Source organism: Indicator indicator, chromosome 15, assembly GCF_027791375.1.
Source record: "Indicator indicator isolate 239-I01 chromosome 15, UM_Iind_1.1, whole genome shotgun sequence".
In the NCBI taxonomy this organism is placed as follows: domain Eukaryota; kingdom Metazoa; phylum Chordata; class Aves; order Piciformes; family Indicatoridae; genus Indicator; species Indicator indicator.
Window position 1 is genome coordinate 20,805,853 of NC_072024.1, and position 15,015 is coordinate 20,820,867.

General features: G+C 37.4%; 1 protein-coding gene across 9 annotated transcripts in view; it reads left to right on the forward strand.

Annotated features, from left to right (window-relative positions):
• The window catches only part of ATP2B2 (ATPase plasma membrane Ca2+ transporting 2), a 175,252-nt gene that overhangs the window by 124,776 nt on the left and 35,461 nt on the right, over window positions 1-15,015 (forward strand). For all 9 annotated transcript variants that reach the window (XM_054387362.1, XM_054387366.1, XM_054387365.1 and 6 more), the window contains 4 exons: window positions 4,294-4,473; window positions 5,505-5,592; window positions 12,629-12,735; window positions 13,905-14,096. In XM_054387362.1, coding sequence (XP_054243337.1) covers window positions 4,294-4,473; window positions 5,505-5,592; window positions 12,629-12,735; window positions 13,905-14,096 — 567 coding nt within the window. The remainder of the gene's footprint in view (window positions 1-4,293; window positions 4,474-5,504; window positions 5,593-12,628; window positions 12,736-13,904; window positions 14,097-15,015) is intronic.

The following is a 15,015-nucleotide window of genomic DNA, read 5'->3' on the forward strand; positions in this document are numbered from 1 at the left end:
ACCTTTGGGGCTTTTTAAATACTCTGTCTAGTTTTACATTTTTGCTGGATTTTTTTTTTTTTAAATCACATCTAAATCTCGGTGTTTGATCCACTTAGAATTGGTGGCAATGTCAGACATGTTAGGAAATTTCTATTTTTTATTTAGTAAAACATCGAAAGTAAAAATTAATCTGATTTATTTCCCCAAGCCTTTATAAAGTAGGCTTTTAGATACTTCTGACTACTGTAACTTTGGAAACTAGCATGAACTAATTACAACTGCAGGGAGCAACTGCATAACTATGCTTTGTGTGATAATGAATATTCTTGGGTTTTTTTAGTGGCAAGAAGGTTGTAATATAAAGTGAATCTTGCTTGAGTGGAAAGGGTGTGATTAACTCCATATCTCCACAGTCATCAGATAAACATCATTCAGTTTATCTGTCATCAGATGCTCTCTTGCTGCTAATCCATCTGCCCCTGCACCTGACATCTCAAGCCTTTAAAAATGTTTAAAAACATTCTTTGTGTGCTTTGTCTGCAAAGACCCCTTAATGCTGTAGCTGAAATAGATATAAACTCAGAAAGTTGTAATTGTCAGTGACCACTGGTACTGTAGTCAGCCTCTCTTTCCCTCCACAATTGATTTGTGATACATGATAGGGAATATCTGTAAATCAGGTGATGTGTGGTGTGACAGATGGGGGGAATGGGCAGCAGTGGGATTTGCAGTTATTATTGAAAATAGCTGCAAACTACCCTTTCATGTCATTCTTATGGGTGTGTTTTATAAGAGAAATGCTCTTATCTCATAGGGAATAATTTCTTAGGAGCCAGAGGTAAAAATGAATAGCATTGCTGAAAATAAAGAGGTCAAGTCTGACTTCTGTGTAAAGGATCAAAGAAGACGAAGGCATGAAAACATTTTATTTCTAGATAATTATTTGAATAATGTATTGAATTTGTTGTCATTTAACACCAGAAGGTTCAGTGACACTTCTTATTTCATTGTAAGGCACACAATAAAACATTTATCATTTCAGAATTTTACCACATATTGGACAGATATTTTTGGGGGCATTTTGGGAGGGATTTTTTTTACTCTTTGTCCTTTTTTGACAGTTTTAATGTGGTAATAACATCACAAGAGAAATTAAAACAATACTTAAATTATTACTACTTCACACATTGGTAAAAAGCAGTAGAAGCACCTTATGAAAAAGAAATAAACAAAAAAAAACCAACCATCCCCAAACCAGAAGAAAACTGTAAATGGAATACTGTCCAGATATGGAATATCTGACTTAGAGGGGATATCATCTTACATATGTATTTATTACAGTGGTGAAATTACTGTTGTCTGTGCAAAAAGTCGACTGCTCTAAGGGAGCTTAGTATTTTGCCAGAATTAAGCCCATTAATTAGAGTTGCTACTGAAGTTTATGAATTTTCTAAATGCTTTCTTTGGATGCTTTCAAGAACATAAAATGTTGGAAATGGTACGGCCTCTAACATTTCATTAATATTCTCAGTATTCAAGGATATCAGAATTTATTCTGACAGAAATGATAGATGAGGTGATTCCAGTGGAACAACTCTGTCAACATCCTGGCAGCCTGTAGTTCCCTTTAAATTGCATTCCCACTTTCCCTAGGGAAGGCTCAGTGTTTTCCCTAATATGACTGTTGGAGTTAACACAGGCATAGTGGCAGTCTCCTTGTTTCCCCAGAGCTCCTGTGGCATGTTGCTCATGCTCATCCTTGGAGCATTTCCATACATGGATACCTGTGGTGTCAGTAGTGTCATGCAAGCATGGGTTCAGAGAGAAGAGTGCTGCATCTGTTCTGATGATATTGCTGTGCGCTTTCTTGCACTTGCATTTCCTTCCATACATTAAAAGAAACTGTTTGCGTGAATTATTCATGATAATATCCAGCACCTGACCAGTTTTATCTGGAGTATGGCCACTGGGCACCCATGACTTTGGTACAATTCCTAGATTAATTCAGACACGAGCTCATTCATTATCAGCAGCTGTTCTGATTGAGCACGGAATGATTGAGCACAGAAATACCTGCTTGATATTTATCTCTGAGTGTGTGTGTGTTGGGGTTTTTTCTTGGGTAAATATACAAGACAAGAACAAACAGAATGATGTCTTGTTCCTGTAGAGATTTCTCTGCTGATTTTGACAGTCTTCCTGGATTGATTTTAATGAGTCTGTACTGACTTACACTGATTTGCCAATGCACGCCTACAATCTGTTATTTCTGGGAGAGGAACATAAATCACTTCCAAATGTCACCTATTTATTTGTCACCTGATTCTGACAGATATTCCTGCACTGGATAATTTATGCATGTATGCCTGCATGCATGCATTAGAAGGTGTTCTTTGCAGAGAGAAAATAAACCAGAACGTTTTAAAACGTGTACTTAAGCTCTGCAAAACTGGTGGAAAATATCTGCTTCCACTGCCCACTCAGTCTGCCAACACTCTTTCTCCCTTACAGCAATAAAAAAAAAATATGAACAATATTTTAACTGTAATTACTGTACACAGTATTAAATCAGATACCACCCACCAGCTGTCCAAAAAATGAGAGAAGAGGAAAATAGAATTATTTTTCTAGTTATATGTGAGATGTACTTGAAACTAGGTTGTCCTCCCATGCCCTTGGTTAACAGGACTGGCACTTCATGTGAGCAGACCATTTTTTTCTGGGTGCACTGTAATCTGTTTTTCTCCTTCATGCTGGTCTTACCGAAAGTCATCTAAATCTGTCACATCGTACGTATGAGGGGTCACCACAGTAAAGTGGATACTAAGGGCGTTCCAAATTGGCAAATGGGATATAGTCAGGATTATTAATGTGGAAACTGGGTAAATCAGGAGTCATTTGCTTAAGTAATAGATTTAATCTGATTGTATGTCTCCCATAAAAGTCCATTTCATAATATTAAAAGGCTTCAGGTCCAAATAATGTTTCTAGGATACCACTTCTGGAAAGAAAACTCTCAGTGAGCAGAGATGAGGAAATGGGAAGATAAACCTTTGTGTCTGAATTTTTTTCTTGGTTCTGTAATCTGCATTGACAGAGTCATTCTGCAAACAGCACATTCTGTAGATGCAGTCTGAGGGTGGAGTGATTTTCTTCATAATCATGGGAAAAGTACTAGTCTGAGCTTCAACTGGGTGTTAGTTTAGTGAGGCATTTTGGAAAGTAGAAGCTTCACAACTGCCTTCTGCATCACAAGATGCAGAAACAATGTGAAGTTGTATTCACTGATTAGAATAATCATGATCTACAATATGGTTTAAGGGTGTTTTAACATGTGGTCCAAGATCTCTAGCCTTTGTGGCCCCATGAAATCATGAGAAGCCCAGCATTTGCCACACTGGATCAGAGCAGAGGCTATTATGTAAAAGGCAATGTCCTGTCCTCGGAAGTGGCACATGTTTAAATAATGCACAAAAGGAAATGCACAAAATTAACAGTGTAATATTGTAGATGGTGGCTCCTTAATATTTTCTGTTCTACTGGATGAGATTAATCCACTCTAATTGGCATTGACTCCTGCAATACACTTCTATCTAAAATAAAGATTAAGATCAGCAGGCTGTACTCAGCTGGCAGTAGGATATAATAAGGCATTGCTATTATAGCTAGTAATATCCATGTTGATACCCTTCCTTAAATAGTTTTTTAATTAATATTATTTTAATAATTATATTTAAATTTGTTTCATAATCACATTCTTTGTTGATTAGTTTCTGTATGAAATTAACTAATAACTAAAGTCATGTTTCAGTTTTGAAATATATGGATTATTCATGACATTTGAAATTCGTTTATTTAGGAATTCTACCTGTTGATATGCATGAATTAATATAACAGTGCTAGATTACAGCTTTTATTGAGAGAAAAGTTTGGATCAGAAGTTAAGTATTTTTCTATAGAAAATATGTATATTCTCTCAACACATTTACATGTATATTGAGTATGCTGGGTTCAGCATTCTGTAGCTTGATACTCAAGGAGAAAGAAAGCTGCAGAGTACTCCTTTCATTAAAGCCAGGAGAAACTTTAAGCAGCTGATCTAAAAAATGGTTTTGTGTGCTTCTTGATGCCAGATTTGCCTTGCTTGTGATGTAACCTCAGTTGGGAAATAGTCAGGTTCTATGCCACCATATGTATGATTTATCTTTCTGCTTCCTGAATTTTTAGCCTCAACACATTCTGATTGAAAACACCTGACTTACATTTATTTCTTATCTGGAAGTTTTATTTCCTGTTATATTGCATTTGTAGGTCCCAGAAGCCATAAGAAAGTGCCAGCGAGCTGGAATTACAGTCCGCATGGTCACTGGAGACAACATCAACACAGCACGTGCCATTGCCATAAAATGTGGAATCATTCATCCAGGAGAAGACTTTCTCTGCCTTGAGGGGAAAGAGTTTAACAGAAGGATCCGGAACGAGAAGGGAGAGGTAATTCATAATGTAGATATGTTATTAAAAAAGATGAGAACACTGCAATGTTTCTCCTGCAGCACGTGCCAGTAAAGGCTACTTGGAGAGATTCCTGCTTCTTTAAAGCTCTAACCTCTTACAATTCAAAATCCCAGTGAAAATCTCATCTTGGTTTTTCGTGATACAAAGCCACTATAACTTTAACACTTGCCTAATTCAGCAGGTTTTAGAACCACAGAGATAGTCCATAAGAAATCAAAACTAACATTGGAGCAGGCTGTTAGCAGAGATGAGAGCTCAACAGCCATTTGCAAGTCTGTCTCATAAAAATGAGATCTGTAAAGAGAACCAGCTCCTCTCCTTTCGTTATACCACTTTAGCTGATGTACTGCTATAGCCACTCACTCTAATTATTTGCATAACTTAATCTAGTCTTTAGATTTTCAGCTCTTCATAAAAGATGAAGCTAACACACAGACTACTGGAGCCAGCTTTAAAAAAGTGAAGTCTGCTGTATCTTTGATTCCATCATTAATGAATAAACACAGTTATTTACTTCTTGCATTGATTAGTGGAATCCTGGGAATGTTAGTGTATGTCATGGATTTGTCCTTGCTATTGTTGTACTGAGAAAATCCTGGTGTTATTGGTGCCAAAATGAAGTACTTGGATTCAAATGCAAAATAGAACAATAAAGCTCTACTTGTAAACACGTTTGATCAGCTTTGAGAAATCCATTGTCCTTTACCTAGAGTCATGAATCTCAGTGGAATTGTTCATATTGATGCCTAGAAAGGCTGATTAGACACTGTGACAAAATTTACCTACGTTAGCCAAAAACTGAGCTCCGGTAGTAGAAAGCTGCCTTTTTTGATCATGACTCCTTTGCAGTCGTGATGGCTACTGCAATTTTTCTCTGCTTTTTGGAGAAAAGTTGCAGAGTAGTCAAGCGAATCATTTAACATGTGGACACAAATATATTTTGCATTTTGCCTATCACAGTCTAACAATGTTTTGGGGTGGGGTTTTTTTGTGTTCCTCTCCCCCAGATTGAGCAAGAGCGGATTGACAAAATCTGGCCAAAGCTTCGAGTGCTTGCTCGCTCATCTCCCACAGACAAACACACTCTGGTGAAAGGTGCGTGCAGACTGCCTCCATGTGTGTATGGAAATTATTGACACAGTATTGAAGCATGCTCAGCACACCATCTGTGTTGTGAAAAACCTTGCCATTACAAATACACCTGAGCTGTTACCTTTAGCTGCATCTCTATACACCATGCAAGGAAGTTTCTCTGAAACCAAGTCTCTTGTGTTTGTGTTCTACCTGAGCCTTCATGTGGAAAATAATAGGAAACTGTCTGGCAAGAGTAACAGAAATACCAGTAAAATGTCTGTAAGAAAATGTAGGCAATCTTGCATTTGTCTTTTGGCTTCTAATTGGAATAAAACAAGGCTCTAGCTGGGAAGGGAAAATGTATGTTTGCTGCTTAGAAAGAGTATATTGAGAAATAAGTTGTCCTTTATATAAACAAGAGGTGACAAAGATTTTATAGTCTTTGCCTGTGCCTCTTTAGGAAGGAAAGAAGAACAAGGTCATTTACAAGTGCATCTGTTCTCCACACTTATTTTAGAGTATTCCAAAATAAAGCCATTTTCATGTTACAACAGCAGTTATTGGAGATCATGTAACCAGGAGCTGGCCTCTTCAGCATTCCGTTTTCCTGTAAGCTCACTAACTGTGTGGCTTGCAGTGGCTTCCTCAAGTTTGCTGGCTCTATTTTAAAAGCCTGCTTTTGTCCTATAAAAACAGCACCATGCAGGTCATATTTTCTTATCAAGCTGTCTGCAGATGGAATGCCCTATAAAAGAGAGATTTGTTTGCAGATTTCTTTATAAAGCCTTTTTTACAAAGCCTCTATAACTCACACTTCTTGATCACTTGAAAACTTAATCTGCTGGCCTTAAAGCTCACATTTAAAATACAGCTGATGAAATCAGAAAATTTAAGATCAGAAATTATATCGTTTCTGGCCATGATAAGATGAGTGAGAGGCCAGCACAGGCAGAAGCCACATTGATAGATGGCTGTAGTTGCTGGCTTCCTGATGAAGAAAGAACTGGATTGTTTTGCTAAGGCAAGAGAAAGTCTGGAGAGATCCTTCTTAGCAGTTGTTCGAGGAGCTAAAATTCAGGATAAGATTCAACCATCAGTTACATGTTTTCAGCTGGTTAATAATTCACATTACAGTAGGAAATAATTTTTGGATCTATCCTTTTGGTATGGCAAAGTTTTATTGATATGACTCTATACGTGACTGCTTACAAAGGCTTTTGGTGCAGTGTGCAATTGTCCATAGTGCCTAAATGACTGGAGTGAAAGTTCCATTGTCAGTTGGGTGCTTTGGCTTGGGACCAGCATATGTGAAGAGTGATATAAGCAAGGATCATTCAGGAGAACTAAGATAGAAGGTGTAAGCCCTGGTGTGGTGCACCAGATGCAGGGAGGGAGAATGGAGTAGGAGCTGGACACATTCTGCTGTTACTTAGCCTCTGCAGCCACTGTCCAGACCAGTGGTCTCCCTGGAGGGGTGCACACAACTCAGCACACAACTCCCCACTGGGGAGCAGGAAGGAAATATTTTTACCATTGCTAAACTGAAGGATATTTTAAAAGCAGTGTTTATTTCTTCTCTCTCTCTTCATTTCCTAATGTACATTTTATAATGTACATAGTATAGTAGAAGTGGTTGAATCGTCATCCCTGGAGGTGTTTCAAAGACACAGAGATGTGGTGCTGAGGGACATGGTTTAGCACCAGACTTGGTAGAGCTAGAGGATTCTTGGACTCAATGATCTTAGAGATCTTTTCCAACCCAAACAATTCTATGATTCTATGATATGTATAATTTAGAAATAACATACATATTTTGGGGATGGCTGCTCAGAGATTTTACCAAGGTTAAAAAGTTTTGGATTCATAATTCAAGGTTGAAAAGGTTTGGAGACCTTTGGCTTGGGCAACATAATTATTAGCTCCATAGGTCAGCACAAAGTTAGCTGGGTCTGCACACTTCCCTGGTGCATATAAAATAATGTCTTCCAGCTCTTTGAGAATATGACTTGTACAGCCTAATAGTTTATTTGTTTCAGAAACACACAACAATTTGTGCTTCGTTTAGTGGATTAAATGAGTCCCGTGGGAGTACTCATTTGAATCAATCCAGATTTTCCCTTAAGAGAAAAATGAAACCTTTGCCAGGCAGGATGAAATCAATAAAGACCCAAAGAAAAATAAGCAACAAATTATTGTTTTATAGCACTTTGACAATCCACAGGCTATTTGCTACAACTGAATGCCTTATGCAACTAGTACAAGTAACATTTCAAAGATGTGACAAGGTCAAACGATAGAGCAATTAAGTATCTAACAAAGTTCAAGAAGTCTGTGGAAAATTTGGGTGGAATTTTGTGGCTGGTAATACTCCAAGGGCCATTAAAAGTTACAAGAAACTATTTAAATGTTCACTAGTTTTTGGGCCTCTTGTTAAAATGTTATGTTTTTTTCTCAGACACGAGGGATCAAGAGGATTTTCTCTTCTTTGATGTATTCTATCTGCTCTAGGGTAAAAACACATATCACAAAATAAACTTTTTTTATATTTAATTTTTAATGACACGCAGCTGCTGGAGGGAACATTTTTTTCTCCCTAACATAGCACAATCCCACCCAGCAAAAGGATCATTTTTATTTTGCATTTTTGTTTTTACTACTGCAAAGGGACTGGAGAAAGGCACAGTTCAGCATTTCAGGCTGGGCAAACAGTTTCTTTCAAACATTTATAGCTTTGAAGTAGAGGTAGTTTGGAAAAAGAAGTCACAGTGGTTTATCATCGCAAGCTCTCAGTGAAACGCAAATGTGAGATATTTCAATCCAACTGAAATACAATTTTGTATGGATTTTATTATATTCTTTGGTATTAGCTCATATCTTTTTACCCTATTTCAAGACAGAACAAGTGTAAATGCATATAAATTACACTGGTGTGTCCTTATAATGCTATTACTGTAAGACTTTGATTTTTTTTTTTAATTTTAAATACTATGGGGAGTAACTCTTTAGTACTGATCGGAAATATTTTCACATGAGAAGGTATTAAAAAAAAATATCACCTAAATGTTCAGTATACTAGTTCAAGAAGCTGTACTTTCTAGTATGTTTAAAATAGACTGGAATTATTTTTCTGTGCTATTAAAAGCAACTCTTCTCATGTAATGCTGATTTATTAATAAGCAGAAAGGGAACTTTAAAGAAGAAATTTTTTTAATAATTTCCCTTAATTAGTAAAATTTTTAAATTTTATGGCATGGGATGGTATTATATTCATGACCTCATCAATGCTCTGTGAGACTAGTTACAATAATAAAATTATGTAAAGATGTATTAACTGGAATTCTGAAATTAAATATCAACATGTTGCAAACTGCAAGTGGTCTCGATTTCCATTTAAGAGAGAAATGTAATATTTATTTATATTCAAATTCATATGAAGAAATATTCATAAAGTTGACCTGTTCCTCAGTGTAAAAAGTCCACTTGAGCCTGCTCTTCCCTGAAGTATATAAAAATAGTTAAAATGAAGCAGTAAGGAATAGTGCATTTGAATCTAGAGTTTTATACTTTGTGAATACCATTTAGGTCTCTGTAGTCTGTCAGGTGTAACTTTGTGGGAGGCACTGATGCCTATAAGGTTCCTCTTACAGGCTGAAGCCTGAAAAGCTCATTAGTGTGTGTTTTAGCCACGTTCTTCTCTGCCATTCTAATATCATCAACTTTATGGAGCACTATTCATTTAACAACTACCCATGCTGTCTGTCATGCTGTATCCATAACACATTTACATTAACCTTTAAGTTCTATTCCTGCATATACCTAAGCACATTACTGAAGTGAATTTAAATTTTCTCTTTCAGACAGACTTTCTAAATGCTTGATAAAATTCTTGTTAAACTAACAGGGAGCTTCAAAAGTTTGGAAACTAAAAGCTAATCTGAACAGAGCATACCTATGAACATATATTACTCCATCTGTCTGTTTAGCTTGTCAAAGGAATATAAATATATGTGTAAGCATATGGGATGATCAGCTTTACTGCCTCAGTGACACCTGTACTGGGGTGCAGCTTTGAAACGCTCTGCTGTAGCTAAGGTTTTCCTGTCTGCCTTTGCTGAATTGATCTGTTAAGGCAGAAAAAAGTATCTAAAGCAGGATTTTTTTTTCTCCTAGAACCAACAGTTTCTTACTCATGAAACATGGCAAGTAAGAATTATTTAAATAAAGTGGTGTTTGTTCTACAGTAAAGGGAGAACTTGAGGTTGTACTTGATGTTTTTGATCTGAGCCACAGATACAGATAGCTCCTTGCAAAATAAATGGAAGACACATTGTTAATATTATTTCTATTATTATTCTGAGTGGATTTGATTTAATACCTGCTTGATGATAGGAAGGTAGGAGATTCAGACTATGTTTTCAGTTTCAGCTTTGTGTGCGGTGCTGTACGTTTTATAGTAAGGTAGCTCTTGATAGCTGTACAGAGTTGTTTTAAACATCTTTTCCCTCATCAGAAACAAGCTGCTTGTTCTGAAAATCTTAGGCCTTCTGCAAGCTATATGGCTCCTCCCCAGATTCCTGCAGCATCAGCAGCATCTGTGTGGAACACACTCTAATGTTATGCCCTAGATATATTCCTGTGCCTGTTGAATGAAACTATTTTTGACAGAGGAAAGTTGTGGCCAAACAGCTTAAAATGAGGGAACAGACCAATGAAAGCACAGACTGTTGTGGGAGGAAGCTTTGCTGAGTTGAGTAATTCCCCTGCTATACCTTACAGTCCTGGTTTTATTAAATTACTGTATGTAAGCATTCAGCTGGAGTAAAGGAGTTTATTTGGAAGAAATCTCCTGGCTGTTGACATCACTTAGTAGTACTGAAGCTTCTTTTTATCTGGTTTGACTGAGTGAAAATGCCAGTGAATATTAGAGAAATGGACATTCTCTGTACTGGCAGTCTGTCAGGTCATGCCCTTAGTCACATTTTTCACTGATCGCTGAAGTAGTTGCTCTCCGGAGGTCCAGATTGCAGAGAGAGAAAGAACTCTCTGTAAGCATTTACTGGTGTAAATTCTATACAGATTTATTACTTGATACTGAAGAAAATTCTTGAGATAAAGCCTTAGAGCAACTATTAACAGATTGATATCAAAGAAATTAAGTAAAAGTAGATGTGGTTTGGAAGGAGGTAGTGCTGGAAAGAAGACAAGTGCTTCAGAAATGTGGGGAAGAGTGGAGGAGGAACAGATTAAAAAGAGCCTACAGAAGTCAGGAGGTGTAAGTATAGCTATGATAAATTCTCTGATCCAAATAATCACTGCTGCTCCAGTTTAGGAATTTGTCTGACGTACAAATGAAAGCTCCAAAAGATTTTCTCTCTTATGAACTGCACAGAAGTCCATCCACACAGTGCCTTGGGTGCACTAATGTATTTCTGATAACTAGCAGTGGTCACTGCCATGAAGGGATGTGACTGAGATGCTGATGAAACCCAAGACTGTTTTATCTCTATTTTTCCATGAGTGCTGATAATGCAGTTCTGTGCTCTGGAGGTTGATGGGCTTATCCCAGGTGCATAGGTTCTTTTTAGGGATAAAAATTACTATTAAACCTTGTGAATTATTACTAAGCTGCATTATTAGCTGCATCCAGCAACTGGCTGATGCAGGGCAGTTTGTAGTATAGTCATTGACAGAGCACAGTTTATGAGGATGTCTTTTGTTAGAGCCTCTTCAACTTGATTTGGGTTGTGCTCCCTCTTGGAATCCAGTTGTGAGAGAATGCTATCTACCTGTTTGGAGCAGTTAATACCATAACATGTCAGGGATTTCAATAAATATTTTCAGAAGCTTAAACTATTAATTTAACATCAAAGAATGTGTTAATTACAAGAAGGGAAGACTGAAATGAATGCTTTTAACAATAATGGCAGCTGATGCCCCTATTTTCTTCAGTAATATCAAAGGCAAATCACCTCAACAAATTGAAAGCTCTAATTATAGGATCTTATCAGAATAATGTGCATTTATCTGAGTTCATACTGCCAATGGAAAGTGAATAGGCTTTTTTCTGATTTTCATAAGACCAAAAAATACAGGACCCTAACTGCTTCCATACTGCATTGCAATCTTCTGGGGGCCTGATAAGCCTGAACCTTGCCAAGAGGCAGCTATTGCTCTGTAATCTGCAATTTCCTATTTCGGGTTAGTTATCAGATATGTGAATTATTTTTTTCCCAACATAGAATGAAAGCTTTTCATACTGGGCAGATGCTGATAATTGTTTTTAGGGGTTATGACTTTGTGCAAATGTGTTAGCAAAAAGAATTTTGTCATTTTCCTGCCCTATGTTATTCATGTGCAGAGTTGCTCTTCTAGCCTACACAACAGTCCTGTATTCTGGACTCATATTCAAATGGACTCCTATGTCAAATAAAAACATGAGTGATGAAAGAGCCCCATCCTCTAACCCTTCTGCTTTCTTTGCCCACCTGCATAAGTTGAATATATTTCCCTCCAGGCTAGTTGCATGAAACTTGAGTCACCAACTGAAAAGTGCTTTCTTTTCTCAAATGATCTCACAATCAAAGCAGAAATTATTTTGTTGTGTCTATTTGTTAAAATGTTTGGCTCCCGAATTTAAAGTATTATTTTATATCTTCTTAATTATTGTTTGGCAGAAGTGAACAAGTTTGTTAAATTGCTAATTTGGCTCCAGCTAAATAAAATTTGTCACTGGCATTTGTTATCCTTAGGTTAAAGTGATTGCCAGAAGGCATCCCAGTAAAGCAGATAGTGCAGTTCAGACCCAGTTTAGGAGAGCTTTTAGCGTGGACTTAGGTCTGATGATGCAGGATCAGAAGTTTCTAGTAGTGAATAGTTGTGATGATACTGCTTTCACTATTTTCCTTTAAAATCATGTGTAATATTAATCTCTGTAAGCCTTGTGTGTTATTATGTACTCTATATTACATAAACCCTACCATTTTTAGAGGAAATTTTAACTTGCTATTTTCTCTATATGTATGTATGTATACACACCTATTTTTTTTTTTTTTTGCAGGTATTATTGACAGCACACAGGTGGAACAGAGACAGGTTGTAGCTGTGACCGGTGATGGAACCAACGATGGACCAGCACTTAAAAAAGCTGATGTTGGCTTTGCAATGGTATAGTCTTCGGCATATTTCTTGGTGTTTATGCCATTACAAATTTGCTGTAAGGGATTTTAATTCATCAAGTGCTGAGAAAGTTGCTTAGTTATTTCATCAGTGAAGCGGTAAATTGGAAGGGCTGAGTTACGTTCCCTCAGAATCCTTTAATTTACTGGGATAGATCCACTGTGTTAAGAGAACAGGTCTTCTGAGGAGTGGCTGAGGGAACTGGGGTTGGTTAGCCTGCAGAAAAGGAGGCTGACAGGAGATCTTCTGGCTCTCTACCTGAAAAGAGGCTGAAGTGAGTTGGGTGTTGGTTTCTTCTGCCTAGTAACAACTGACAGGATGAGAGGAAAAGTCTTCAAGTTGCACCAGGGAAGGTTTAGGTTGAGCATTAGAAGAAACACCTTCCCTGGAAGGGTCTTAAACACTGGAACAGGTTACCCAGGGAGGTGGTTGAATCCCCATCCATAGAGGTGTTTCAAAGAGACAGACATGTTGTACTGAGGGGCATGATTTAGCACCAGACCTGGCTGAGTTAGAGAATGGTTGGACTCGATGATCTTAGAGGTCTTTTCCAACTGACAGGTTTCTATGCTGCTAGGATTAACTCAGACTGTTTGTTTCATAGTTTTTCAATATTTTGTCTAAGGTAGTTATTTGCTATATGCCGAATCCTGTGCCACTACAGTAAGGTGAATTCTGTGTTCTTCAGAACAGTGCAGTACTACTTTGCTTTGGTAAAATCCATCCCTAATTGTAAATATGTCTTCCCTACACACATTGACTCTGAAGACATTAATATGTACTAGGCTATATATTAGGATACATAATTCTAATTTTCGATAACTATTCTGTTCATGTCTATTAATAAAATATCCTCAATGATAAAAATAACTCAGAGGATCAGTAGTCATTAAGCTGATAATTTAAAACACTCAAAATTATCATCACACGAATTCCACTGCTCTCTATCAATTCCCTTTCCTGTGTCCTCATTCACTTTCAAAACTAGGCCAAATGAGCTAACTTCCTAGGAGGTAGAAAATGCAGAGTATCCTCAGCAGGCACTGGGAGTGCTGGGAAGTCTCTGTATAGCTGTGGACTTGAACGAGTATGAAGATTTGTATTCTACCTGCCTTTGTACTTTCTCAGGTAATTTTATTCACCATTCTGTTTTCCAGGGTATTGCTGGAACAGATGTTGCAAAGGAAGCCTCAGATATCATCCTAACAGATGACAATTTCAGTAGCATTGTGAAGGCTGTGATGTGGGGACGCAATGTCTATGACAGTATCTCCAAGTTCCTGCAGTTCCAGCTCACCGTTAACATTGTGGCTGTGATCGTGGCTTTCACTGGAGCTTGCATTACCCAGGTGAGGGTGCATGGGAATTTGCTTGAAGTACAAGCCCAAATCCTGCCAAGCTACGTTTTCTTTGAAGTAATGGTGGTTTACATTTGATTCTTGCTTCATCTGTTTTCTGAAATTCTTCTTAGCATTAAGAGTGTATTTAAGATCAAGCTGCTAAATGTAAAATAGCTGTTGACGTAAGTGTACTAATCCATCTTCTCCTGGAAATTAATTGCTTTTAGGAGATGCTAATTTTTGTGCTGCCTCCATCCAACTCCCTGGTTTTGATTATATGTTATGGTCATGACTGAGCCTGTGATGATAGGGCAGAAAGTGGTAGGGATTGAGAGAAGGAAGAGGTGATATGACTTTGCCTTTTCCTCTCAGAATATTTCACTATTAAGTATGTAGTTCTTGTTGGATTATGGAATGGAATTATTTTCAGGAGAGCAGTACTGACATACAGAAGTAATCCCAGCAGTGGAACTTTTTGACTGGTAAAATTATTTTGTTGCTTTCAGGCAATTCCTTTTAATTTCAGACGCAAAAGACAATCCAGTTAAATGGCACATACATTTGGGCATTTATCTCTTTTTCTCCCCCTACATGAATCCCTCCTTGCAGTCCTGGTGTATGTGCAACAAGTCTTTATGAAAGACATGCAACATTTGCTTTACAAAAAAACACATGGAAGCAAACAATGCTTTCCCCTCCCTTCAAATTGCTGCTTTTTGATTAATAAAGTGACATTTTCTTTTCCCTAGAAAGAAGACAGGATGCATTTAGTACAGTATGAGGGTTTATCCTTCATTCGAAAATGAAGGATGTGCAAGACAAGCAGTATTCAGTGCTGTCACTCCCTAAAATAATGTATATTTCAGATGCTGCACACAGATGCTGTTACAAAAGGCCTCCTATGATTGAGACATGCTATGGGAAAGCT